The sequence below is a fragment of the Corapipo altera genome, unplaced genomic scaffold (assembly GCF_003945725.1).
Source record: "Corapipo altera isolate COAL_440 unplaced genomic scaffold, ASM394572v1 22b, whole genome shotgun sequence".
Taxonomy (NCBI): domain Eukaryota; kingdom Metazoa; phylum Chordata; class Aves; order Passeriformes; family Pipridae; genus Corapipo; species Corapipo altera.
This window is the reverse complement of record NW_020884876.1, coordinates 25,150,451-25,176,761: the sequence shown is the minus strand read 5'-3', so window position 1 is coordinate 25,176,761 and position 26,311 is coordinate 25,150,451. Positions and strand designations below refer to the sequence as shown.

At 38.7% G+C, this 26,311-nt stretch overlaps 1 protein-coding gene across 3 annotated transcripts; it reads right to left on the bottom strand.

The window, feature by feature from the left end:
- Positions 1–267: 267 nt before the first annotated feature.
- Positions 268–25,045, bottom strand: SLC39A8 (solute carrier family 39 member 8). Of its 3 annotated transcripts, XR_003526462.1 has the most exons (9): positions 24,831–25,045; positions 17,874–18,042; positions 13,754–13,923; positions 13,157–13,279; positions 11,833–12,000; positions 4,237–4,444; positions 3,577–3,761; positions 2,133–2,298; positions 810–920 (listed from the first exon to the last, which is right to left on the bottom strand). XR_003526462.1 is itself a non-coding variant. In XM_027636096.1 (8 exons), exons 1-8 carry the CDS (start codon positions 25,005–25,007, stop codon positions 774–776), a joined length of 1,347 nt encoding a protein of 448 aa, XP_027491897.1. In that variant the 5' UTR covers positions 25,008–25,039; the 3' UTR covers positions 268–773. The 3 variants fall into 3 exon arrangements, 2 of the variants coding, with proteins under 2 accessions (XP_027491897.1, XP_027491898.1); XM_027636096.1 differs by lacking the exon at positions 2,133–2,298 and having other exon boundaries at positions 268–920; positions 24,831–25,039; XM_027636097.1 differs by lacking the exons at positions 2,133–2,298; positions 24,831–25,045 and adding an exon at positions 22,508–22,525 and having other exon boundaries at positions 268–920.
- Between the last annotated feature and the right edge of the window lie 1,266 nt (positions 25,046–26,311).

The following is a 26,311-nucleotide window of genomic DNA, read 5'->3' as shown; positions in this document are numbered from 1 at the left end:
TTTTAAAGAGAATATTTGTGAAACTTAATTACAAAAGTTTATTATTTTCATAAACACAAAATGCTTGTACATTTTAAAATACTCAATGTTTCTAAAATATTATGGAGTTGATAAAAGTCATAAATTTAACACAGGTTCCCTCTAATTAAAAAAAGTGGTTCTCAAAATAAATCAACAATTCCCTAGTGCACTTATAAAGAGAGAAGATCAAAAGCAGGAACTGGTATCTTTCCTTCCAGTGTTAATTAGTAGTAATTAAAAATCTTAGCTTCATTAGTACCTACTCTGAAATAATTTGATTTTTTTTTTTTTTGGATGGGGAAAGGGGATGTTACACAGACAAATTCTGCATGAAAGTCATGAAAATTGAAACTGCTTGCCTTCATCACAGTTAAAAAAGGATATGAAACGCTATTATTTTCTTTTAAATACACATCTTCCTTGTACACCTCAGCTTTCAGTTGGTCCTGAGTTGCATGTATTGCATAATTCTACTGGCCAAGTAACATCCTTTCTCTGTGACAGTTCAGATATGTCTGATAATTTTAAGTAGAAATAAAAATACTAGCTTTTTTATTGTTGGCATTGTACGGAAGTTGACAGTTCCTGCTATTTGGATTGACTGCAAGTCCTAAAGAAGAACTTCCTGTATTTGGGGTAAGAGGGATAGGATGGGACTTGTCACTAATGAATGTCCCTTTATGGATTTCAAGTGTATTCCATTTGCAATTTACTTCATGTCTTCAGTAATGATTCCATTTTCACTTGCATTATCACAGCTCAATATTTCCTGCATACAAGGTGATCATCAGTATAGCAGTAAACCCCGTTAGCAAACCAGCATTCTGAATAAGGAAGAATGTAAGATCCATCTTTCTTCCTGTCACTTTCTCCCGCAGCATATCATTCATCTCTGGGAACTGAAAAAAAAGGATATTTTTAGGGAAGTATTGCCATCTCGTGGTAGCGTGCTTTATTTAAGGCATTAAGAACTGAACAATATTGCTACTTCGGACTGTGTATTAGAACTAACAGAGCATGAAGGCAGTCACAGGAACAAGTCACCCTAATTACCCTGAAAAACTACTCCACCAAGGATGGTGAAATAAAATGGTGCCTTGTTCCTCTCTATTGAGATTTCACCTGGTTTTCTCTCATGCAAATTTTTCCCTTTGTGATTCCAGCAGTCTCCTAGGTTCCAATTGTTAGTTCATATGTTGCTAGGAGCAGCTGCCCTTGTATTACTAAATGTTGCATTACTTCACTAGTATAAACAGAGAAATCCTTCTTCAGGAAGTGGAAGATCAGGATTTCTTTTGCTTTATGTAAAGGCAAAAGAAGTGAAGACGAAAACATATATAATGCCTCAGAAATAAGAAACCTTTTACATGTAGAAAGTGTGGTGGGCTTGTGAGGTCAAGCAAGGAAGAATGAAGACTGATGTGAAAGTGGTGCTAACACATGCAGTATTACACTACAGAGCAATGAAGGGAGTCTTCATTCCGTAACATGCATCTTAATGGTAACATAATAGCAAAGGATGACTGCTGTGCTGCTGACTGCAGAAACAAATGTACTTCCTCTGAGGTGATGGCAGAAGAGCACAGGCAAGAAGTTCCTTGCATGGTATGACTCAGGGTATGTGTTTGCTGCCGATAAAATCAACTACAGTAGATTTCGACAAACGTACTCAAATAAACTTTCTCTTCTGTTCTGCTGGGAGTAGTCTAACCAGAATGCAATGAAGACAGTTAATTTCAGTCTTAGTTTGGAAACCTCCAGGCTAGGTGACTCATAAATTGTATCTTTCTTTGATCTCACAACACAAAAACAGCCATTGAAGGTAACTCTTGAAGAACAGGTTAAGGTTAGCGGGAAGTGGTCAAACCTTCCCAGAAATCGTTCCAGAGCTCTGTAATACTCTTGCACAAGAGGCAGTGGCAACAAACCAGATTCGCTTCATGCCATACAACAAGGCTCATCTGTGCACACACCTCAGTGTACACATTCTCACCTGCCCACAGCCTCACCTCACAGTGATCCTATTGGCAGAGGTGGGATATGCCAATGCTGGAAGGAAAAGGCACAGCAAAAAGAGAATGAGGAAGGAATGACATTCCAGTTAATCCTACCTGCTTCTGGACAAGCAAACCAGAAGTGTGTGAAAATCATAACAGAAAGTAGAAAGTCAGATCTCTGTACAGAGCACTTGAATACCCTATTTCAGACTTTTCAGGGGGAAGAAAAATTCAGATAGCTAACTGATACAATCCAAAAACCTATAAAAAGAGAGAGAGAGACTGGGGAGAAGAGGGGACAGGGAGAGAGACAGAGAGAAACAGACAGAATAGAACAACAGATAAAAATAAAAGAATGTTACCTACTTTGATGGATTAACAACAAATTTAAGCCACTCTAAATCTATGCCATGAATTTTACACATCATAGTTCAGTACATTACTGTTCATTATATGAGTGAAATTAAGTGAAAAGCATTAGCAATCAAGGTACTGCAAACTTACAAAATAAACTACTTATATTGTTTCTTTAATTCTATGGTATTACTTAAATTCTATGCTATTTCCTAAACTATAATAGCATTTAATGGAATGGTCACTATAACTACATGACAGCTCTTGAACACACATAGAAACAAACTGGGGACTTAAATCTTTTCAAATTTAGGCCTCACTCTTCCAATTCTACACTCAAATGGACTCTCATGTGGCAGGTGTAAACACCTTTGCACCTGCTGCATCTGTTCTTACAACACTGAATTAAACATAATAAAACTTAAAACTCTTGAAAGACCTCTTTCATTTTGAGACAAAACATCATTATAAGAGGAAATTATGGAATATTGCTAACTGCCTGTGAATCCAGATTTTATTTCCCAATGTCTAAATCCTATTTGGATCTTAGCACAATTTCTTTCGCTTATATCTTCTAGCATACTTTGAAAAATAAATGATAGACAGACTCTTTTGCATAGAGCTCAGCAAGTTTTTCAGTCTGAACCTTGAAACTGGGGCTGTCACTGTTTAATTTAAACCAGAACAGAATTTAAATCAGGTTTTTCAGCTAAACAACCTGAAAATTATCACAGTGATTACAAAACACCTTTCATTCAACTAAAAACTTAATACTTAACTTCATTTTGTTTACCTTTCTTTTTCTGCTTTTCTTTCACAATATGGTTTAAATAGAAAAATGAACCTTTTAAAGATAAGCTGAAATACTCTGACACTTTAAAATGCTGAAAGAACGCATTTATACACTTTTTACTCTTTGATGAAACTGTTCATGAAAAGCTTGTCCCTGTCTAAAACTCCTTTTAGCAATAATGTGATAAACCATATTTGTGAAGTGAAAGAGTTCCATGCTTCATGAACAAACATAACTATTTTTGCACCCCCACTAAGGGTATAATTGCTGATTTAACATCTAATAATAGTAATAATAATTAGATGATACTGACATGAGAGCAAGAAAGCACTAAATTCTACTGGAAAGTCTTAGTGAAATCTTTGTTTTCTTGCAGATAAAAAAATAACTGAAAATGAAAATATAACTCACCATATCTGCCAGAGAGATGTACAGAAACATTCCACCAGCTACAGCGAAGATGATATTAGGAGCAAAGTTGTTGCCTACTAATATACCGAAAGCCAATCCAATGTAACAAGAACATGCAGACAGAAAATTGAAAAACAGAGCCTGCCGAGTACTCATTCCTGCATTAAGCAAGATGACAAAATCCCCTGAAAGAATAAAAAAAAAGAGAAAACCATTTTCAGAAAATGATATTGTGGTTATTTTCTGATTTCAAAGGAACTCTGAAGAAAATGCATGATTTGTATAACTCCCTGCTGTTTTTCTTCATTCAAGTACATGATGAGGATTTCCCTTTACTAAGGAAACTATTTAGAAAATATTCTAAATAAAATATTGAGCTAAGAGCATGGGAACACACACCTACTTACAATCATTTTTGGGTTTAAAATTAATTAATACAACAGTGTATGCAATATATATGAACAGGATAATTAACACCTTTCCAATATACAGTCCCAGCTTCCACCCACCTGCACCAGGGAACTTCCTGTGCCAGATGTGTATTTTGATGCTTGGGAACTTCTTGATTAATATTTTTTTGATTAATTTCTCTGAACTTTCAGTCTATGTGCGACCTCCTACAACAGTGATTTCCACAGTAAACAACATGAAGTTACTTACCTAATTCATGAGGAAACTCTTCACACAGGATGGCTATGGAGGTACTAAGCCCTTGAAGCAGAGACAAAGTGAAAGAAGCACCAATAGCCAAACCATCTATGAAATTATGTACGGCATCACTCAGTGTCACCATCCAAGCAATGGTCCCAATCTTTGACAGTGGACGCCCATTAAGACACTTGCATAAGCTGCTTTGGGTGGCTTCTTCCTGGGAAAAAAATAACACAATAAAGCAATTACATGAACCACTGAATAAAGAAGCCAACAAATCATGCTCCTGTCTTTAAATGAATGCCAAGTATAAACTAAAGCACTGTTGCATACAGAGATCAAATTGCTTGGTCCAAGAAGCAAAAGGTACAGGTAGCAGCATCAAATATTTTCCTTTTCAACAAGTTAACATGCAGGGCCCAATCACCCTTCTGACTACAAAGCTTCATCTGAATGCCCTTCAGGCCATAGTGGTCTGAATGTCTCTCTGGAGTCCCTGTCAGGTAAAGAGTGTCTCAAGGCTCCTCACAGCCTCCTCAGCCACCACTATTAAGCATGTACAGTCAGAAGGATCTGATCACATTGACTGACGGCATCTGTATTTAAAACACAATGGCCAGTACATCATGCTCTCAGAGACACACCTGCTGCATAACAGCCAGGTACACATGAGTATAGACACATCCAGATATTCCATAAACTTTATTTCTAATTTTGGGCAACGAAAGTCAAATCCAGCTATTCAAATTAGTTTCTACAAAGTGAATGTTTAATAAAAACATTAATGTATAATTCTGACTGTGCAAGTTAAAGGCTCAGAGTATGAAATCAACAGGCTAGTATAAAACTGCAGTGCACATACACTCCAGGGATCTCACTAATTCCTCCCAAAGTGGAAGTAATTTATACATATAGTGCCACAAAATAATGAAAAACTTGAAGCAGATAAAAGGAACTGCCATTTTAGCTGTGAGTACAAACTAACCTCCCCTAAAAACTTCTGGTGATCCATTCTGTTAAATTTCTGTACACACATAGTATATTTACAGGATATTTGCAAGCATTGTAGTATTTCCCCCACTAAAAAAAAATATTTGCTTATAAGGCATTAATGAGTACTCACTTACTGGAATACATAAGCAGTAATACATACATCTGTGTACCTATAGAAATACTTATCACAGAATCACAGAACAGATTGGTTTGGAAGGACCACAGTGGGTCGTCTGGTCCAACCTTCCTGCTCAAGTAGAGTCATCAAACAGGATTGTGTCCAGACAGTTCTTGAATATCCCCAGTGAGGGAGACTCCACACCCTCTTTGGGCAATCTATTCCAGTGCATGGTCACCCACACAGTAAAGAAATTCTTCCTCATATTCAAATGAAACTTCTTGTGGATCGATTTCTTCCCATTCTTCTATTGCTGGGCACCACTGAGAAGAGCCTGGATCCTTCCCCTTTACACCCTCCCTTCAGATACTTGCATACATTGACAAGGTCCTCTCCATTGTCTCTTCTTGAGGTTGAACAGACCCAGCTCCCTCAGCCTTTGCTCGTAAGCGAGGTGCTCCACTCCCCTAATCATCCTTGTCACCCTCCACTGTACTTGCTCCAGGAGCTCCATGTCTCTCTTGTACTGAGGAGCCCAGAACTGGACACAGCACTGCAGATGCAGCCTCACTGGGGCTGAGTAGCAGGTCAGAATCACCTCCATCAACCTGCTGGCAATGCTCTTCCTAATGCAGTCCAGGATACCATTGGCCTTGTTGGCTACAAGGTCACAATGCTGGCTCATGGACAGCTTGTTGTCCACCCGGACCCCCAGGTCCTTCTCAGTAGAGCTGCTTTCCAGCAGGTCAACCCCAAGCCTGTGCTGGTGCAGGGGGTTATTCTGCCCAAGTGCAGGACCCTGCAATTGTCTTTGTTGAATTTCAGAAGGTTCTTCTCTGCCCATCTCTCCAACGTGTCGAGGTTCTTCCGAAGGGCTGCACAGCACTCTAAGGTATCAGCCACTCCTCCCAGCTTTGTATCGTCAGCAGACTTGCTGAGGAGGCATCTTCTCCTTCATCCAAGTCACTGATGAATAGGTTAAAGAATACTGGGCCTAATATTGAAACCTGGGTGACAGCCCTCCAACTAGACCCCGTGCCACTGATTACAACCCACTGAGATCTGCCATTCAGCCAATTCTCAATCCACCCCACTGTGTGCTTATCCAGTCCACACTTCCTGAGTTTGTCTATGAGGATGTTGTGAGAGACAGTGTCAAAAAGGTTGCTAAAGTTAAGGCAGACAATATCCACTGCTCTCCCCTCATCCATACACATATCAGTTTCTTGTAGTAGAGTGGTGCAGAGGAATGCCTCTTTCTCCTTTATGAGAAGGCCACAGAGTATTCCAAGAAATTTTCTTTTGTTATTAAAAACAACATTGCAAATTGTTTTAGTTTTGCCGTATGCAAATACTACCAGGCAACTGAATTTTGAACTACAAGGAAATACAATGATTAATAAATTCTTACAAAATCTCTAATGACAGAGCAATAAGGACTGTCTTATGATTTGCTCACCAGACTCTTATCTGGCTACATTCTTGTATTAGGAACTGTCCTGGGACAGGACAAAAGTTCAGGCCGGGAATTTCCAAGTCAGATGCTTATTGCACTGTCTGGAACTCGTAGATAATAAAACCTTGTTGAGTAGTGCCAAAACTACCACAAAGCACATTTACAGCTCCTATTCAGTCCATAGGAAGTTCTGAAATTATACTTTCATGACGCAAAAATGAACAATGATATTAAAAAATTGGGAGTTTCCCTAATGACTGAAACATGTAGTTTTAGACTTGTACTACATGCTTTCCTTTAGTTTTTGAAAGTTTTCCTCTCAACATTTCATCCAACACAAGCAATGCCAATCACGTTTTTTAGGTGATTAATTTGTACCTGTACTGTTTCTGCTTGAGGTAGGACCACTTATGAGTGAGTAATAGACCAATTCCATCAATTCATCCAGCTCTCTGAGCTGAAGATCTGCTCTCTTATATTATTTTCTGTTCCCTGGTGACCATCCTTCAAGCTGCCTATGAACTGGTGGAGGCACTGTTTTGTAGATCATCCTAATTTCTGCCAAAAACACATCTTTCTTGCATGTGTTTCTAGTTTCACTGAGGAAAGGGAGTTTGAGACACTCCACAGATTTTAATTTGAACAATTAACTCATTTTTTCTAATAAAAAAGAACATTGTTCATATACACACAAACAACAGCAAGTATTTTCAGATAAAGCAGCAATATTAATCTCAGGAAATTGTATTTTGAAAAGACATGTTATCAACTTCTATTATACATGAGAAAGAGGTGATGGTTTTGTTCTGTAAAAACTTTCAATTATCAAAAAATTCTCGCATCAAATGCCAAGCACTTCTATAAAATAAATGGTTTTATGAAAAGAAAAGTTTATTAGGATGAAACTTCCTGAAAGAGCAATGAAAACAGTGAGCAAATAATACAGGTGAGCAGAAACGTCACTTGTACATACTTGTTTATGTTTGTTCCTGCCAAAGCACAGTTGGTTTTATGGAGGAGCCATGTGTGTGCATATGGCTTTCTGAGGGCTGTAATGGTACAACTGACTTAGCCACAGAACTAGGTAAAGGACCCATTTTCTGGCACAGCTGAGAATTCCAATGACAGCCTAAAGCAGTGTGTAGGTACGACAAATACAAAAATCTGAAGGGCTTTTTAGTGAAATAAATAATTTACAAATATACATGCTGAACCTTCTGTGCATCTAATAAAAAAATGAACATTGAGTAAGAAGAATACTATTAAGAATTTGCTATTGAGTCTATCAAGAATGGAACTGATTCCAGAAAAGTGCTGAGGTTTGGGTTCTTTTATCAATGTACTTTTTTTTAAGTAATTGGAATTAATTTAGAATACTAGATTTAATTCTAAAAATTACTTTTTTAATCAAATCTTTCAAAATGCAGAAATAACTGTAGTTTAAAAACAAGGAAACAGTTTCTGAAAGGCTTCTGCAATACATATATGGCTATCTGCCATTTACTGTGTAGTTCTGAAATATCATAATTCTTGCATGCAATCTTTTGTAGATAATGTCTTGAATTTCTCTAAATCATATAAAGTACAATGAAATTGCTTGTCTGGATTTATGTTCTGAACTTTACTAGATCATGTGTCCAATAGAAGAAGATGAATGAGTAATACCTATTCTTCGTGTTAAAGATAAGGCAGACTACTGACAAAATTACCCTACAAATATATAGGATTTCAAGGTAAAAAATGAACAGTGTCTGTCTCTGCTGGACTATTCCCACTTTTTCATGGTAGTTTAGCAGACATCACAGAAGATATGCCAGCTAAGGAACTCTGTAATACTCAGTTAAACTATCAGGTCTAATTTTTATTCATTATTAATGCAGTTCTGTATTATTTGTATCTCTACAGTTTATGGAAAACCAAATATGTCCTTGGTATTTTTCCTCTTCTAGACACAGAGGGTTTTTTAAAAGTAATGATCTCTTCTCTGTTCCCAAAATTAAAAAATTATACAGAGCCTCTCTTATTTTATCCCATGATATCCCAGATTACTATTGCTATTTCTAATGCATCTCTGATTCCCTCAACGGGAACCAGATATGTCCTTTTGTATTCTCTAGAAATGCCCACAGGATCAAGAAGGAATTCTGACACTGACTCTGGGGAACAAATAAAGGCCACTGTAAAGTTTTGTTATACAACTCTAACACTCTATACTCAAGAATACAGACATTTTAGCAATTCGTCTCTGAAAAAACTTTTCTTCAAAGTTACTGTTGTCAAGCTATATTTCAATGCATAGTAGATACAAACTTTGGGTAGAGCACAAAGGAGGTTTCCAAGGTTGCAATTACTACTTCAAGTGAAAACAGAACGTAAGTGACTGATTAAACATTTACTCTGGCAGTCAATCTGTTCTGGCATTAAAGGAGACAATATAGCTGGATCCCCACAGCTGAAAACAGTTACCACACCTTGGCACAGTCTGGCTTCAAATTCCCTCCTTAAAGACGTCATGATGATTTCTGATGATGCTGTGTTTGGCCTATTTAATAAGCAGTAGATTACGAGAACACATTAAAATTCTCTTAGGTATGTGTTGGCTTGTGCCAAAGGATTTCTTCTTTATTTCTTTCTTAAATACTATATGCCTGTAAAGTTGAATGCAGACTTACCCTCATGTCATTACCAAACTGCCCCAAAACACCTCAGCCACACCGGCCCTCTCCTGCTCCCTAATGACTCTGAAGACTACCTGGCCCCTTTGAACCTCACTGGAGGAGGACCAGAGTAATGATGGCTTTTTTGTTGCTACCTACAATATCGTAGAATTGTTAGACTGGACCTCTAAGATTGAGTCCAACCACTAACCTAACACTAACAAGTCCACCACTAATTCATGTCCCTAAGCACCATATCCATGCATCTTTTAAATACCTCTAGAGATGGTGGCTCAGCCACTTCCATAGGAAAGCCTGTTTCAATGCCTGACAATCCTTTCTGTTAAGAAATTTCTCCTAATATCCTATCTAAACCTCTCCTGGCACAACTTGAGGCCATTTCCCGTTGTCCTATCACTTGTCACTGGGGACAAGAAACTCACTCACACCTTACAATCTCCTTTCAGGTAGTTGTAAAGAGCGAGAAGGTCCCCCCCAAGCCTCTTTTACTCCAGGCTAAGCACCCCCAGCTCCCTCAGCCATTCCTCATAGGACTTGTGCTCCAAGACCCTGCACCAACTCTGTTGCCTTTCTCTGGGCACTCTCCAGCACCTCAATGTCTTTCTTGTAGTGAGGGACCCAAAACTGAACACAGGATTAGAGGGGCAGTCTCACCAGTGGTGAGTACAGGGGAACAACAATTTCCCTAGTCCTGCTGGCTACACTGTTTCTGATACAGACCAGGGTGGCATTGGCCTTCTTGGACACCTGGGCTCACATTCAGCCATGGGTTATCTGACACCAAAATTTCCTTGCAGCCAGCCTTGGCTCCAGAGTGAATTTTACCCTGTTACTTTCAAGATGATTTAATACAACATATTCTCTTCCTAGATTTGCAGGAATGGAGAGAAAGAAAGATTGAAGGGCATGAATTTTCATAAGAACAATAAGTAGAAGAGAAGACCTGTGTGAAATTTTAAGTTCTTAAGACTGCATGTAAAAGGAGATGTGTATTCCACAAAGGATCTTGGGGTGGCCTACAATATTTCATGGTCACAAGAATCTCATCTAAACTAGTTGTTAGAAATAAATCCTATGTGGTTGCATTTTAATATTCTAATATGTGGTATGATTTTGTTATGTTTAGGTTATGCATAAGCAGATGGCTAACCAAAAGGTAACACTGGAATAGGTCCAGATGTAACTTCTAGTACAGGACAGAAAGACAATACCCATAATACTAGAGCTGACTGTCTCTGCAGAGAGTAGAGTGTTCTTCTGTTTGTTTTATAAATCTACAAAATATAGCTTAGAGACACTCATAATACTAATTCCCTCTTGGTGCCCATACGGTTTTAAGTATATTTCTCCTAGTTTTTGAAACATCCAGTATCCACCACACTTCATGACATTTCTGCAGTAAGGACAAATATAATTTTGTTGCTTTAAACTGTGTGCATCAAATGCCCTGTGAGCCTGCAGGGTCAATGCAGAACTCTCACATTTTCTCCTGGCTGTTAGGGCGTGCCTCTGGCTTGCTCTCCTGCTTTCTCCTCTCTGCTCCCCACAACAAACTTACTGGCTAAAGAACATGAGTGGCAAACCAGAAATCTCTACTATGAAAAAAGTTTGCCTTGGACATTCCAGATTTTTTTTAATGTGTTTTTAATTTTTTATAAGCAAGAAACAGTACTGCTCCTCCCTGCGCAGGGGAAAAGACTAAAGAGGCACAAAACTTTCTCTTCCTACTTCCATTTTCTTCTCAGACAGAAGGAAGTTGTATTTGCGGTATGAAAATAAACACAAAGAAATAGAGAAAAAAATCTGAAAGATAGTAACACTTAAACCAGGAGGAATGGCTTCTGTCTCAACATATGACAACCATAATTCTCATAGTATCCAAACATACTGAATTATGACAAGCAGTGCTCACAATATACTGCATGAAAGTTACTGTATTACTTTTTTGTATTAAGTTACTGTATTATTCAAAGGAATCAGGTTCTCACACTTAACAGCTTTACATAATCAGGAACACCATAGAGATCACACAACACTAAAATACACTATCACTCTTAAAGCAAAACAACAAAACAAAATCAATATTAACCAAATCATCTGATTAAATACATCTCTCTGTCCTAAGCATTCAAATACTGATATAAAAACCCCCTTTTTGTTGGCTACAAATTGAATGCATCATTCAGCTTTTGTAAGCTTGCCCCAAAACCCCATTATTTTTTTTCATAGAGCTCAAGCAAATTATAAGCTCCAAGTTTACAAAAATTTACAAAAGTAATAAAAATTCATATTAACTCTCCCCTCAGGTCTGCTTATATAATTGGGAGGAATACAATAAAAAATAGACACAATTTTCATACCTGTGCTGAGACCACACTGATGCTGTCAAAACCAAGATTTCCATTGCTCTCTATGACGGCTGAATTTGCGTAACACGCCCCCCCATTGCTGGATGACAGTGGTTTGGGTGGGTTAGTCTTATCCTGAGAACGATTCTCTTCACCATTTTCAAAGTAATTATGGCCAGTCTAGGTGACAAATAAATAAGTAGGAGCTAATTAAAACAAAAGCAAAATAGCAAACATAAGAAAATAGTGACAAAAAGGGAAAGGCGGGTGCATCATACTCTTGCTGTCTTGTTTTCAAAACCAAGTGATTGTTGAAATGAGCAGCAGTAAACATTTCAATTTTTCAATGAACTCCAAATGTATCTAAGTTCCTAACTTATCTCTTACTTTTAGCTAATCACAATACATGTGGGATTTTTAACTTTTACACCTTTATATAGAACCTCCTAAGCCAAATTCCTAACCACAAGTGACCAACATTTGCTAATTATTCACAGTTGTTTGTCAAATAGATCTTATTAGCCTTTGTCAATTGTGTACAAAAATAAACAGTAACAAATTTCTTTTTTTCTATTTTTAGCTATTACCAATAAGGGGCAGTTGATCATCATAATTTTCAGTACCAGCAATACTTTGGGAGGGAGAACCTTAAGAGAGATAAGAGTAGGACAGTTTTCTTTCACAGGTAATGAGCAGAGAGGACCAAAATTTTGAGGTGCCCTTCTCTGAGACAAAATCAGCCCCACTGACGTGAGTACACAACAAACAAGTACTCAGACGTATGGGTAGAAAGCAGAGTGCTGGGCAGTAAGAGATAACTGCAGTGTTCACTAAAGCAGGTCTGTGTACTAGAGCATGGGGAAACACAGAGCTGAAGTCACTGAAGGAACGATTCAGGTTGAATCAGCATGGTTACACTTTGCAGGTGACTACCAAGGTATAAATGTCACATGGATTTCTCCTGCCCGAAAGGGAGACTCCATGGGCAGACTCCATTCTCCTCAGCTCTTAGGTATTTCCATCCTTTTCTGATGTGTTTAGCTATCATGGCAACAACTTGGCTATTGAGAGCAACTGAAACATCTTCCAGTGAGAGCAGATCACACTCACATCTGGATTCTATTCCCAGTGCTGCTTATAACTCCTTCAAAAATGTGAGGTTGCTTCCCCTATTCATATGGATTTTAAATAGTTATATCAGAACACACAGTAGGGCTGAATTCCTCAGATAAAATAGAAAAAAAACCCACACATTTTATTTAACTAGCAAGTATCTCATAAAATATGACAGGTACTTTAAGGCAAGACTTGTTCAGTTAGTGACAGGTTTCATTACCTGGTGATAGATCTTTAATATCACTTTAAGAATCCTTTCCACAAAAAAGAGAATATAGAATCCACCAAACACAGCAACTGCCTTCTCAACATAGTTATCTACTTTCGGGTCAAACCCAAATGCCTAACAGTGAAGAAAAAAGCAATGCAAATTAGTCTGTAGTCTTAATACATTTCCAGAAAAACAAAAAATGCCACACCTCACAGACATCCCTTTATTATAAAAACCGTCTCTACACCCACCACCAGTTTCCATGACCTGAAACTGTGAAAAGATCCTGATCCTTTAGATTTTTTAAACTTGGATTAAATGTTAACAGTGTAGCCCAATGTAGTTCACTACAATTTTATCCAATGCATTTCTCTTTCTGTCTAAAGGCAGAATAGCCCATGAACATTGTTCCCCAATGAACAATAAGACAGAAATCTTGATGGCTCTGACTCATCCCAGAAAGGGATCATAGCTAATGGCACTGAAACCCACACAAAACTCTTTGGAGACTACAACCCACACACAGAACCCCACAGCAGCATGCTTCTAAAATTAATATACTTTAGAAACTAGTATGCAAACTAAATAATGATTCCCCTTGCTTACCTCTGGAATGAGCTGGAAAATTGCATTAGAAAAGAGAGTACCAATGGCCAAGCCCACAAAGTAAGTTAAAACCTTGGGGAAATATGACTTCTTTAAGAGAGGAGTTAAAATCAATCCCAGAAGCGATGCCAAGTTAATGATAGTCACAGCCAGGAACCCAAATCCCCAAACTGTGGATAAACAAGGAGAAATACAAAATATTTTAGTATAACACCCACTTTAGTCTGCTTGTGATTTCTCTAATTGCTAAATTGTAAAAATGGAATTAGTAAAAGTAGTGGTTCCTTGATTGAAATTAAAATTCACAAATATGTAATTCTGAAGTTAAGATACACGCCTGTGGAAAGGAGATATCTGAAAACACTGTCTGGGACTACCATATTAAAAATGGAAACTGTGCTAATATAAGTATATATATATGGGCTAGCCTATATGCTGCTAATATAAATCAGGTCTCTGTACAGCCAATAAAGAGTAAAAATTAAGGCTTAGGCTAATAACTGAAGTAGCTATAGCATAGAGATGATAAGACAAAACTTGTCACTAGTCCCAGAGTCAGTTGCCATTTAATGCCAAATAAATTGCCATTCTAAGGAACTCCAAGACTAGAAGGCTGCTGTCTTGGCTGTACTAGATACAAAAATCCTTCCTGATAATGGATGACTCCTTCAAGTCACCCTGAAGTGGTATCTCAGTTCCTAACACTCCTCCCTCCTTCTCTTATTCAAAGAAGTTCTGCTGGCTGAAAATGCTGCCAATCACCACTTATCAAGCAGGTAGATGGCAGACAGCTCATAGTTGAGACAATTATAATAGAGAAATGAAAGTACATTAAAAAAAGAGGTTCTAGGTTCAAAAAGAAGGACATGCAATTTAGGTACACAACGGGGAAAACTTTTTCTAAGAAGCAGTACATGCACCAGGGTTCACCATAACTTTGTTTCCTTCACCATAAGCATAGTCTCAAATTTTTCATGTTTGGACACAAGGACTTGCACAAATCCATACCATAATAATTCTGGAGTCTGAATTATAGGTTGGAGAGGTGTGGTGTGGTTGCTGTTGTTGCTCATAAGCATCACAAAGTCATGCCTCTATGCGTGATTACTGCTTTTCCCAGTGACATTTCAAGTCACTGTGAGTACAGAGAAAAGCTTTAAAAGTTGCTCTGAAGAGGTCTAAACGGTGCCTCAAGTGATACCACAAAGTTATCCACACAGACAGAGGGTTTGTCTGTAAAATTAACCACAAATAATAATCAGAGCCAACACCACGCTGCCTAGATGAGAACAATTTGGTATAATCCAGAACGCTGCATCATTATAAGTTTGTGTGCATGTAAAGAAGTTGCATGGCAGAAACTAACAGATCAAATCTGCAGCCTTATTTTTCTGGAACACAACTGGAAAGCACAACAAACTAGATTACTCACCTGCTACCAGGATGGTTCTATTTTGTTTGTAGAGTGTCACCATTTTTATATATAATGACATTTATATTATGTCAAGAACAGAAGCATTAGAAACATTTAAAGTATTCAAAGAAGGTGTATCACTGCCAATTAGAACATTAATTTGCCAGTTTTGAGGGAGATATGCAGAAAACAGGAAAAAACCACAACTAGATATGGGTAGATTCACTAAGCTACACAGGATTTTAATTTCCATTAAAATAAATGACAATTAAGCTTGCAAATATCTTTTTGAAATCAAATTTATAATAAACAAATGGGTCTGCAATGTCATCAGGAGTCACAAACCAATGTTTACAGTTTGGGATTACTACAGAAGCATGAGTCTCTTTCAGTTCAGTGTATGGACATCTACACATATTCTATGCAAAAATGTACATTTTAAACTGAGTTAACAAAATAAAAAAGTGACAAAATTCCAAGATAACCAATGTTGCCGAAGTTCCTGCATTGCAGATTGTATTTCACAATGCAGTATGCACTGCTGTCTTAAAAACTATTTTATTCACTAGGGCTCCATCCACACTAAGTTTTTCATGAGTCCACTCATCTCAGAAATCTGAGATACCCGAGCAGGGCACTCTGAACACATACTCTCTCTTCCCCTGAGACTGGTGGTGCAGTCAGCTTCAGCCAACTACTACTATTCTTTCTGTCTCTAGAACTGCAGACCCAATTAAGAGACAGCCAAGATACCCAAAGACTCAAGAAATCTAAAAACCAGAATTACAGGAGTGCAAGTAAGATGGCCTCCTTAGAACAAGCAATGCTCAAGCAATGCTCAACATTGCTCTTTATAAGAACAAGCAGGCTCAGGCTCTTCCTTAGCCTTGGCCTAGGACGAAGAGGAAAAAAGTGCATGAATACCTTTCTAAAGAAGTCAAGAAAAGAGCACAGAAAATGTTCACCTTGGACAGAAGGAATACCACTAGGAACTTCCAGCATTTCATACAGTTCTCCCTATTATCTTTCAGAGAAGCAAGTTAGGGAAGGACTTGAGTGTGCCCCTAAGGTCAGCTAGGTTAGATATGAGTTATACAAATCCCAAGAAAAAACACGTGATATATGTTGCCTTCCAACTTCTACTCTGCTTCATCAGCACTTATTTTTTATTTCAAGTAAAGTTCATTGTACTGGTTTCTTCTGTGCATCTTGTCCATTAGTATTTCAGAAGACAGTATATCGTTAAGTGAATGGGAGTCCCTGGGGAGAAAATTCACATCAGCACAGAAGATTTTGCTTCATGGGCAGTAACTGAAATCACCTGATGCCAATGCTGTCGCAATACAGATTCATTTTGTGATGGGGTGGGGGTGTGAATAAATCAACAACTGCATTTGGCACTGGGCCTTCCTATGAATTTCTGTTCAAAATAGGTACCACTGTGTGTCACAGCCTCATACCCTTGTGGTTTAAAATACTTTACATGGACCTTGCAGATTTCTTGCACTGCAGCCAAGGGAGGGGCAGGGAGAAGGCTGCCTTGCTTATCTGGCTGCTGGACATTGCTTCTGAGCCTGAGGGATAAAAGAAAAACAAGAGGGATGGTCTAGATAGCTTAAGAGGTTAACTGTAGGTCAAGGATTCCATGTACAACCTACTTAAACAGTCCCCCCCAACAAAAGAAAAAAAAAAGAGAAAGATCCTACTCTCTGATGCAGATATTATGGACTTCTTGGCAATATGTGTCTTCATATGATACAAACAATCTAGAACAGCCATAGTAAATTGGTGATATGATTTCAGTGGTTACTCAAGTAGAATTCTAATCTTTCACTGACACAGCTAAGCTTTAGGAATTACCTCTAATTCTTAATAAATATGATCACCTATGTTAATCATATTATTAATGTTAAGAATGTTATTAATGTTATTAATGCTAGTATTTCAAAAGTTATGAAAAGCACTTTTCTATCCTTCTCATAAATGCTGACATTAGGCACCAACCCATCCAAAATCCTAACTTTTAAGTTTAATTCAGATGACTCCCTTGGAGTAGTAAATTTATTTGTGATACTGAGTCAAATCAATGGGTCATTCTATACTTGATCCTTATCAGTGAAACAAGTTACCTTGTTAACCAGCTGAATCTTCCCTGTCCTTTGTTTTTTACTGCACCATACAGTTCTGTGCACGACAAATATGCAAATAAAGTAAGAAAAATAGGAGGAAGGAAGACTAAGGCTACCTAGCCATGTGATGATATTCCACATGGAGGGATCATCACAGAAGACGACATGAAAGCAGGATTCAGAATATGGAAGGAATATTTTTCCTCACAGAAACAATCGCTGGCTCCCCTGATGTCATGACTCCCACCTGCAAATATCTCCACTCAAATGCAGCCCCCTAAGTAAACCTTGTGTTGCCCTGATACATGCAAATCCCAGTTAGGTGATTTCCCACTGCAAATCAGCTGCACAGACTTCCCTTCTGTACTCCCATCTTCTCTCCTATTAACCAGCTGTTAGCGAGACTCCTTGTGTTTGTTTAGATGGTCTGCTAACCCAAAACAGCATATTATGTTTCCACTTTACAACCATATCCTCTTAAACAAGACACTCCTGTTATGTACAGATAAATGGTTACTATTCTTCTAAGAAAACCTCACTCCAGTCACAGTATTAATATTAATTAATATTAACTAACCTTGTAAAGAATGTGGTTTAGACGTATCCTCAAAGTTTTCCTGATGATCACATGGGTGAAAAATTAGCTGTTGCAAAACAGCGGGACATATTGTAGAGAAGTTGGAATTTGATATGTGACTGTTGTTTGGTATCCCATGCAAAGAAAAAATTTCTTCACCAGTCAAGCACTGAAACAAAAAGGAATTTTGCCAACTTAATATATTAATGCAAACCCAAAAATTCATACACTGAGAAATCCAAGAATTACATGGAAATACTGTAGTGCATTTTCAAGGAAGTCTATGCAGTGTTTGTATGCTGTGCATGAAAGCACTGTGATTGCTTAATGTGAGGTAGAAATGATTCTAAATATTTTAAGTGAGATAAACCAGAAATCAATACAACATATTTTAAAGAGACATTTGCAAATCTTATACCCTATGAACCAGGACAGTTAAACCCTAAAATATATTTGGAAAAATAGCTTCAAAGTAAATAAAATAGTATGTAATTACAAAATAATTACATTTAAGAGCAGAATAAATACATTCAAAACTTCAGTGACAGAGTAGATCAGAAAATGACTGGTAATTCAGTGACAGTTTACTCATACAAGTGATCACTTCTGTGTTACAGAAACACTTCTTATTTATTTCCCCCAATTAACTGCTTAAAAATGGTCTAAAGCTTAGCAGCACTCAACATTTTTCATTCATTTTACAGCAATAACTCTTAAGAGCAAACATTGTTTTGTAGAGCTTTCCTGCACTCCAATGAGATACACTCCTACTTTGGATCTTCACTTTTCCTTCAGCTTGGGATATAACAGTGTCTAATGGGTCAACAATAAACATACTTGGCAGTGCTAAACCAGGCCAGGGCAGGGCTGGTTCCTGTGCTTGTCACTTTCAACCAAAAAGATAAAATACAGACCAAAAAATATTGTAAAACATACATCTACAGAAAAACTGAGTGGTTTTATATGAAATGTTCCAAATCGTTGAAGTCTTTCACCTAACATTTTCTGTTAATTCATGTTCTTTATTTCCTACAATAATAAGGAAACAGTGTTCTCTTTTTGAATGTCAACAAAAGTGATTTGGCTTATTGCTGCACAACAAACACACACCAAGGTTAAGTCTTGGGACCAAAATAGTCAAATATTTTCCTTCTATAGGAGACATCAATTCCAGCATAACTCTCCCTGTAGCAAATCTCGGTTGCAAAAGCAGAGCACTGGAAGTGTTAGCAAAATAAAAACAAATGTTCCCCCCCTGCTCTTTTCAGTTTTGCTACCCTTCAGATTCCATAGCACTTCTCCAATAATTCAGCATTATTATTTATGAAGCGATTTCCTTCCAGAGACAAGCTTAAGCAACTGCAAGTCATTTACTTCAACTTCTGTCAATAAATAATTTTGTAATACTGTCCAAAAACTGAAAGCATGTGCACATCACTTGAAAGTGACTCTTTTTGATTAAGCTTGGAGGAAAAGAACATGCAGGCCAATTCAAGCAACTTCAGCTAAATTACATCCAGGATACTTCTATCCTTCCTCTTTAATGACACAGCCTAGCAAAGCACTCAAACACATGCTTGACCTTAAATATAAGTATAAACTTTGTTAAGGCCATGAGATCGTGAAGACTCAAATATAGAGAAGCGAAGTACATATAATTTCATCTTTCAACATCAATGCTAATGTCAAAGAAGTAACACATATAAAATAAATACAGCTTGATAACAGAAGGCTTTTTTGCTTTAAAACATGTTGTTCCATTTAATCTCAGTGGAGTAATGCATAAAGAAATCATCACTGAAGATACAGTCTTTTACAGACCAATACAAAAAACTCTGGAGCTTTCTAAACTGGTTATGTGCCATATCATTTTCCTGTTAACGCTGCATTATGGAATAATTCAAAATACATGGCTAATATGCCCACAGTGAAACAAAAGGAGAATAGTTGTAGTCTACAGGAATAGTTCCTGTATGTGCTTATTACTGGCTCATGGAGCCATTCCTGGAACCTACGGTGAAAAGCCCTTAAAAAACAAGCCACTAAGAGCTAAGAATTTATAACATAACTATCTCAAAGAGAAATTACCTTTAACTGTCTCATTCCTAGAAATACAGAATGAATTACTAGTATTTTAAAACACCAATACATTAGTATTAACATTAGTTCATAAAACTCCAAACAATGTTGTAGGTAAGAAAACATTATGGAGAGAAAATAGATCAGACACAGCAGTAAACTTGAGACTTGTAACTTTGCCTATATACAAACACGTAAGTGAGAAACACCATTGGACAAGAACTCTTTCATGTGAAATTGAGAAACAGCATTTTATTTAATTACTATTATTATTTTGATCGGGACAAACCTAGTGGATAATGATTCTTATAAATCATTCATTGTTATAAGTCACCTCATTCTCACAGTAAACTCCTACATACATCCAAGAGCTAAAAAGCAAGCTTGCATGAGTTCCCTAGCACAATTAAAGGATTAATTAAAAGACTGAATCTATTAGAATTCTTAAACTGGAGCAATGCGTGTTTGCACACTGCAAAACTCTGCATTTATCTTTGGAGGATAAATAAATACATTAACACAGTCACACTGCTGTAAAAACATGCAGTATTTATTTTGTAAGACTGACAGATGATCTCAGCAGTAAGAAAATTTAGCCTCATAGAACAGGGGACTGAAAATGATGTCCTGACTCACGAAGTCTACTGTTATGTCTATCCCCTGCTATTCAGGAAGACTTATTACAGTGATTAGGTGAGGGGACTGGCTGTAATATTACTGTCACCCACCCAGTGTTTAGTAAACAATTGCAAAAAAAGATATAAAAAGATTGTGCTGAACTTTCAAGAAAATGTTTTTAAAAACACTTTCATCAAAATTGGGGAGGACTTAAATCAGTAGAATTTACACAATTACAAAATATTCAGACTTAGAAAAAATTAGACCATCAACTAGGTTATTCAAAAACATGCTTACTTTTATCCTGCTAAGGCTCTCCCAAAAATGATTGACCAATATGGGATTCCTCTAACTGGAAAAATTAAAAAATATGACAGTAACAACTATCTTGTAAATGCATCAGTCCCTGTGTTCTGCCATGTTCTTATCATTGCTCTGCCTGTTTTATCTGTAGCATTCCACATATGAAGTACTTAAACACCCAACAGCATCCTGGACTGCAGATTCTAGATGTTGCTAGATTAAATACCAGCCCAGCCCTGGGCTGAGCAATGGGTTCCACAGTAGCAATAGCAAAGAAAGAATGCAGTGAATGCCTATCTGACCAGCTTTTTTCTAACTTAGTCTGACGCTGGATAAGGTAAAATAGAGACATACAACTATGTCTTCTTCAACTTACTTGTAATAAATTAAATCATTTAATGCTGACGTGGTGACAACTTTTTGTCACACAGCTAAGAACTGGATGCTACAAGATGATCATTCAATAAGCAACACTCCATGAGAAGGAGTCAAACCAGATGAAGCTGCTCGAATACACTTGTGTACTTTAGGGATTTCACACACACCCCGTGTTCAAGGCAGCTGGTCATGCTGGGACCTGAAAACTGTCCTTGAGTGCTGACATTTGCTGAACATATTGTAGAAATAAGACACTTAGAGGGTAGAACAACTAACCCTTTTTAGCCTCACTGATCAGGCAACATCAAATCATGGTGTTGGATCAAGAGCCTAAGTCACACTCTCTCTCCATTCTTTCAAAAAACATGAGTTTTAACTAGTGGAACACTACCAAAAAAAAAAAGAAAAAGTCAAAGCAGATACTAGCCTGGTTCTAGTTTATCTGAAATACTAAAGTTATTTGATTTTGACTCGTCCTGAGATGAAAATTAATTATAACTTATCATGAATATTAATAAAAAAATTAATTTCATTTTGTCCAAATGTTTGTTTAAAAATTAAGATTCATCACATTAAAACACAGTATTCACCTATAACATCTGGACTGGCATAAATACAGATTTAGTAAAGTCAAAGAAGGAAACAGGAGCATGCTTTTAGCACCTACTGAGTACATCAAAGCACAAAATAAAGGTGATGTTAACAAGCTTTCTTTCCAATGACCATTTGCCTTCCATGCATTTTTGACCAAAAATTTTGAGCATGTCATTTAATCCTTTGGCATACATATATGGCTACCATACTACAGTGAATCCAATGACAGAAGATTAACTATGCTTTCATGCTTTTACATCTTGCTAATAATGTAAAATACAGAGCACATAACCAAGTCATCATCTATTTGACTGCAATTGCTAATTTTACACCTGTAAGTAGGTCTCAAATGTGTGAGAATTCCACAGGAAAATGTGAAATAGCAGCAGTGACCAGTATTTGAGTTTGCTCAGTTACTACTTATTTCTCTGACAAGAAGCCTGAGCTTACCTATTAAGAAAAGGTGATAACAGAAAAATTGAAGAGCAAAGAAAACGTAAACACACAATAAAAAGAATTACGAAAGTTCACGATGAAAGAAAAGAAGAGACCAAAAGCATAAGAAATTTGAGACAGTTAAATGCAAAATTCCAAGAGTACTCAAAAAGTGTGCCTTTTTAGCTCCTACACTAAAAAAAAAAATCAACATCTTCACAAGTTACCATAAATGCCTACATCAGTATATGCTCAAACACCATCATCAACAAATTAAATCATTTTTCTTTTCTCCTTATCTTTTCAAGTCAACCTAGTATCAAAGAAAAACAGAAAACAAGCATACATCTTCTTCTGGCTTACACATCCAGACTTTCAATCTGAAAAATGAAAAATCCGAAAAAGAAAATGGATCAGCTTCTTGTGGATCTTCTCATGAGATTAATATGCTTACCAAAATTATTATGAATGAAACATCAAAACTTAAAACTAATACTGGGATAAAACTTACAGAGGCTGTTCCCTCCTGCCAGGTGCTGTTATCACCTGTCCCTTACGGATCAGCTCTGCACTAAAAATTCCTTCAGGTTTGGCTGAAGGACTCTCAAGAACAGGGGTGTGTTATCTTGATTCAAAGAAAGGTCTAGAAGTCATCCCATTAGCTCTGGACATGGAAGTTGTGAACTTAGAGTCTAAGATAAACCTTGTGTGTTCCTACAGCAGATATTTAGGCAGCCTGAATGGATTCAGCCTACTTGAGAAAGACCTGAATCATTCTCCAGAGGTATTCACTTTCCTCTGGAGAGAATCAGTAGAGCTTAGGTGTCTGATATTTTCCAACACCCAACTTTAGATTAGGTCACTTCATGGCTTCTGTCATAACCAGTAGACACTCAAAATTATCAACTTGTAAGCACAAAGACTCACAGTGTTTAAAAATTATCACATAGGATTTACTTGGTATGAGTATGCATTTGCATGCACCACCTGCCCAAAGTCATGGACATACCTAACATCCATGAGGGATCAAAGGTCAGGGGGAAAAAAGCACTTGCTTTAGTGGTACAAGCTGATGGAGCAGCTGTAAGGTCAATTTTAAGAAAGAATACAAGTAACTCAGCAAAAAAAGTATACACATTTCGGTATGGTACCTACATATTATTCAACATGGACACAAATAGAAGAGGTCTGTAAAAAAAATTTGTTTCTGTTAAACTTCATATCACTTATTAGGAATATGCATCTTTAGTAATAAGAAAGTGCATTACTTTTTTTTTCCTCTATACCTTGTGCCAAAGCCTGCGTACAAGAGCTACGTGCTTTTGCAGAGGGAAAACCTGAAGGACTGAAGAATCTGCCCATTCCTATGCCCTTTTAAAGAAAGCTCCTTTTCATAGCCATATGGAACACTGAAAACTTGTATTTAGCATGTGTGGCTGGGAATGTTTATGTTTTTAACACACTGTGCTGGAACAGTGTTCAATTTGTAAGATTTGAAAGTAGTGAGTCCTGCAAATATTGGTATGCTTGTACTCAATACTACATTGATTTCAGTGGCGTTAATTCCCGCTGAAACCTTTCTAAGACAAAGGGAGGTTATCCAAGATTCGTCTCCTTCACAGAACAAGAAAAGGAGTTACTACTCCAAATGTTAAAAAACAATTCTCAAGGTCCTAGAGTCATTCCTCTTTATGATGAAGTGGAATCAAACCAGACCAAACAGTCATTCTTACTCTCCTTTCATTTTTGTGACTTTGTGTCCCTGATTTCTGAGCACGTGGAAATCTCCACTGGTCTTAAAATTCTCCTTCAGGGAAACAAACTTAGTCTAGGACACTAAGATATGTGAAATTAAACCCACTTTAAAAGTAGCCATGAGATCTGAGTTTTGAATGGAGACACTAAACAGAGAAAAATATTTTCATGAAAAGTAATATTCCAATGATAGTAAATTAAACATCAGTTTAAAAAAGCTTTTGGTAGGTAAATCGATGTGTGTACACTTTGTACTCAACTTAGATGGAAGATGTGAAAATTTCTTTAGAAGTTTCTTTACACAACTAGACCTGCCTGTATAATTGAGTTTGTGCTGTCTCGTGACAATTGTATTTTGAACAAGTCCTGAAGATTTGCTTATTCAACTGTCAGAGGGGAAAAACTAGCTGATTCTCATATATTTTTGCTGTTGTCCGGATGCTATTTAAACAGGAAAAGTGCTACTTTAAGAGCTAAACAACGAGGAGGGAGAACTTATGCCAGGAAGCAGCAGCTCACTGATGGACGGCAGCTTCTCCCCTGCCGCAAGCTGCTCTCTCCAGCGGACCGGTACCTCTGCCCAAATCCCGGACCCAGAGCCTCATAAGACATTTCCTCCCTCCCTCCCTCTTTCCCGGCTTCAACACGAGGAAACACGACGGCAAGCGAGATTTAAGACACTACGGAGCTGCCAAGCCGGCTCGGCTCCCTCGTTCCTGGACGTGCCTTCCCAGCCGGGCCCTCGCCGCCGCCGCCGCGGAGCGAACGCGGCACCCGGCGCAGCCCCCGCGGTACCTGGTTGTGGTGCAGGTGGTGGAGCGGCAGCGCGGAGCCCAGGGCGGGCGCGGCGCCCAGCTGGTGCAGCAGCGCCGAGAGCTGCGCGGCCGACAGGCTGTGGTTGGCCCCGAATACCCTCAGCACGTCGTCGGCGAAGCTCGTCGGGGCCGCCGCGCGTGGGAGCAGCATCTCCATCCCGGCGGGACGCGGCGAGTGTCGCGGACGGTGCAGCCCCGCCGCGCCTCCCCCGCCTCTGGGGCTCTGCGGGGCGGGAGCGGCGCCCGCCCGGCCCCTCCCCGGGGGCCGCGGTGGGGACACGGGGCGGGCGGCACCGCGGCGGAGCCCCCGCGGCTCCGGACGGGGCAGGCGCCGCTCCCCCGCGGCGGGAGCCCCCGGAGGGGTCCGTCCCGCTGCTTTGTCCCCGCCGCGATGTCGGGCTGCTTACCGAGCGTCAGCGTAGCCCCGGCAGAAGGTGCCGTGGGGCTGATCGAGGTGACTCCAAGCGCGGGCAAAGGGGGAGGCTGCGAAACTCCTGGTTGCCACCACCCCCGGTGCAGGGCCCAAGGGTCAAAGAGCCATCATGGTCATTGCCCCCAGTGTGCTCCCAGACATATATCCAGCTTGCCTGCCTGCCCCAATCTGCCATGCAACACCCTTCTCCACACCCACCTGCCCTGACCCAGGGAACCCCGCAAGGGATAGTCGAGGCCAAGGTCCAGGTCCAGCCAGACACTCAAGTATGGCCCTGCCGTACACACCTCACCAGCACTATCTCCACAGCTGAGGCTCTGGACCTTGGAATGAGTTGTTCAGTTGGCAGCTAGTTAGGCAACCTGCTTCTCTCAGGCCCCCTCCCTTCCACAGGTTGAGACATGGATTTGTGTCTGCTCTACCGTCTTAGGAAGGATTAATGTACAAAAAAAGCATGGCATTTCAAGTATGCTTTTAACAAACAGAGAAACCTGGCACTGGTCACAGATATATTCCTGGGGGCTATCACTCAAGTGGTTTGAATAAAAATCCTCACAACTGCAGGACAGTAGCTCCAGCTCAGTAGAGATCTGTACTATTAAGTTATTCTGTAACTGCCTTTTACAAAAATTCTTGTATATCCATGTAGTGGGCAGAAACAGTGTGTTTTTAAAGAGTTGTTTGTTTTGGGGGGTTTTAACAGTGTAACTGTGCTGAATTGCATGAGCTGAGGCACCGTCCCAGATTCCAGATTTCCTGAAACCAGAATTTTGTACTGTGTGTGCCAAGTAGTCTGGGTAACAGCACTATGAAGGAGGCATGGTTAAAAAGATAATTCACAAGCAGCAAAACTCATTTGGTTAAATTCTTCATAAAAAACTTTCATGTCACAATGCACGAAGTATCTTGCAGGAAAAAAAAACCCACCAGCAACATAACCCACTACTGGGGGGGTGGGGGGTGGAATCTACAATCGTATAAATTCTAATGCTAAAAACCTGTCACTTTTTCTGAATTAGAGCCTGAAT

Excerpts from the sequence above, each read along its gene's own strand:
- SLC39A8 (XM_027636096.1), bottom strand. The coding sequence starts at position 25,007 with ATGGAGATGCTGCTCCCACGCGCGGCGGCCCCGACGAGCTTCGCCGAC. Across the intron at positions 4,445-11,832 it reads TCAGTGTGGTCTCAGCACAG|GAAGAAGCCACCCAAAGCAG; the intron begins GTATGAAAATTG and ends TTTTTTTCCCAG. Across the intron at positions 921-3,576 it reads ACATCTCTCTGGCAGATATG|TTCCCAGAGATGAATGATAT; the intron begins GTGAGTTATATT and ends CTTTTTTTTCAG.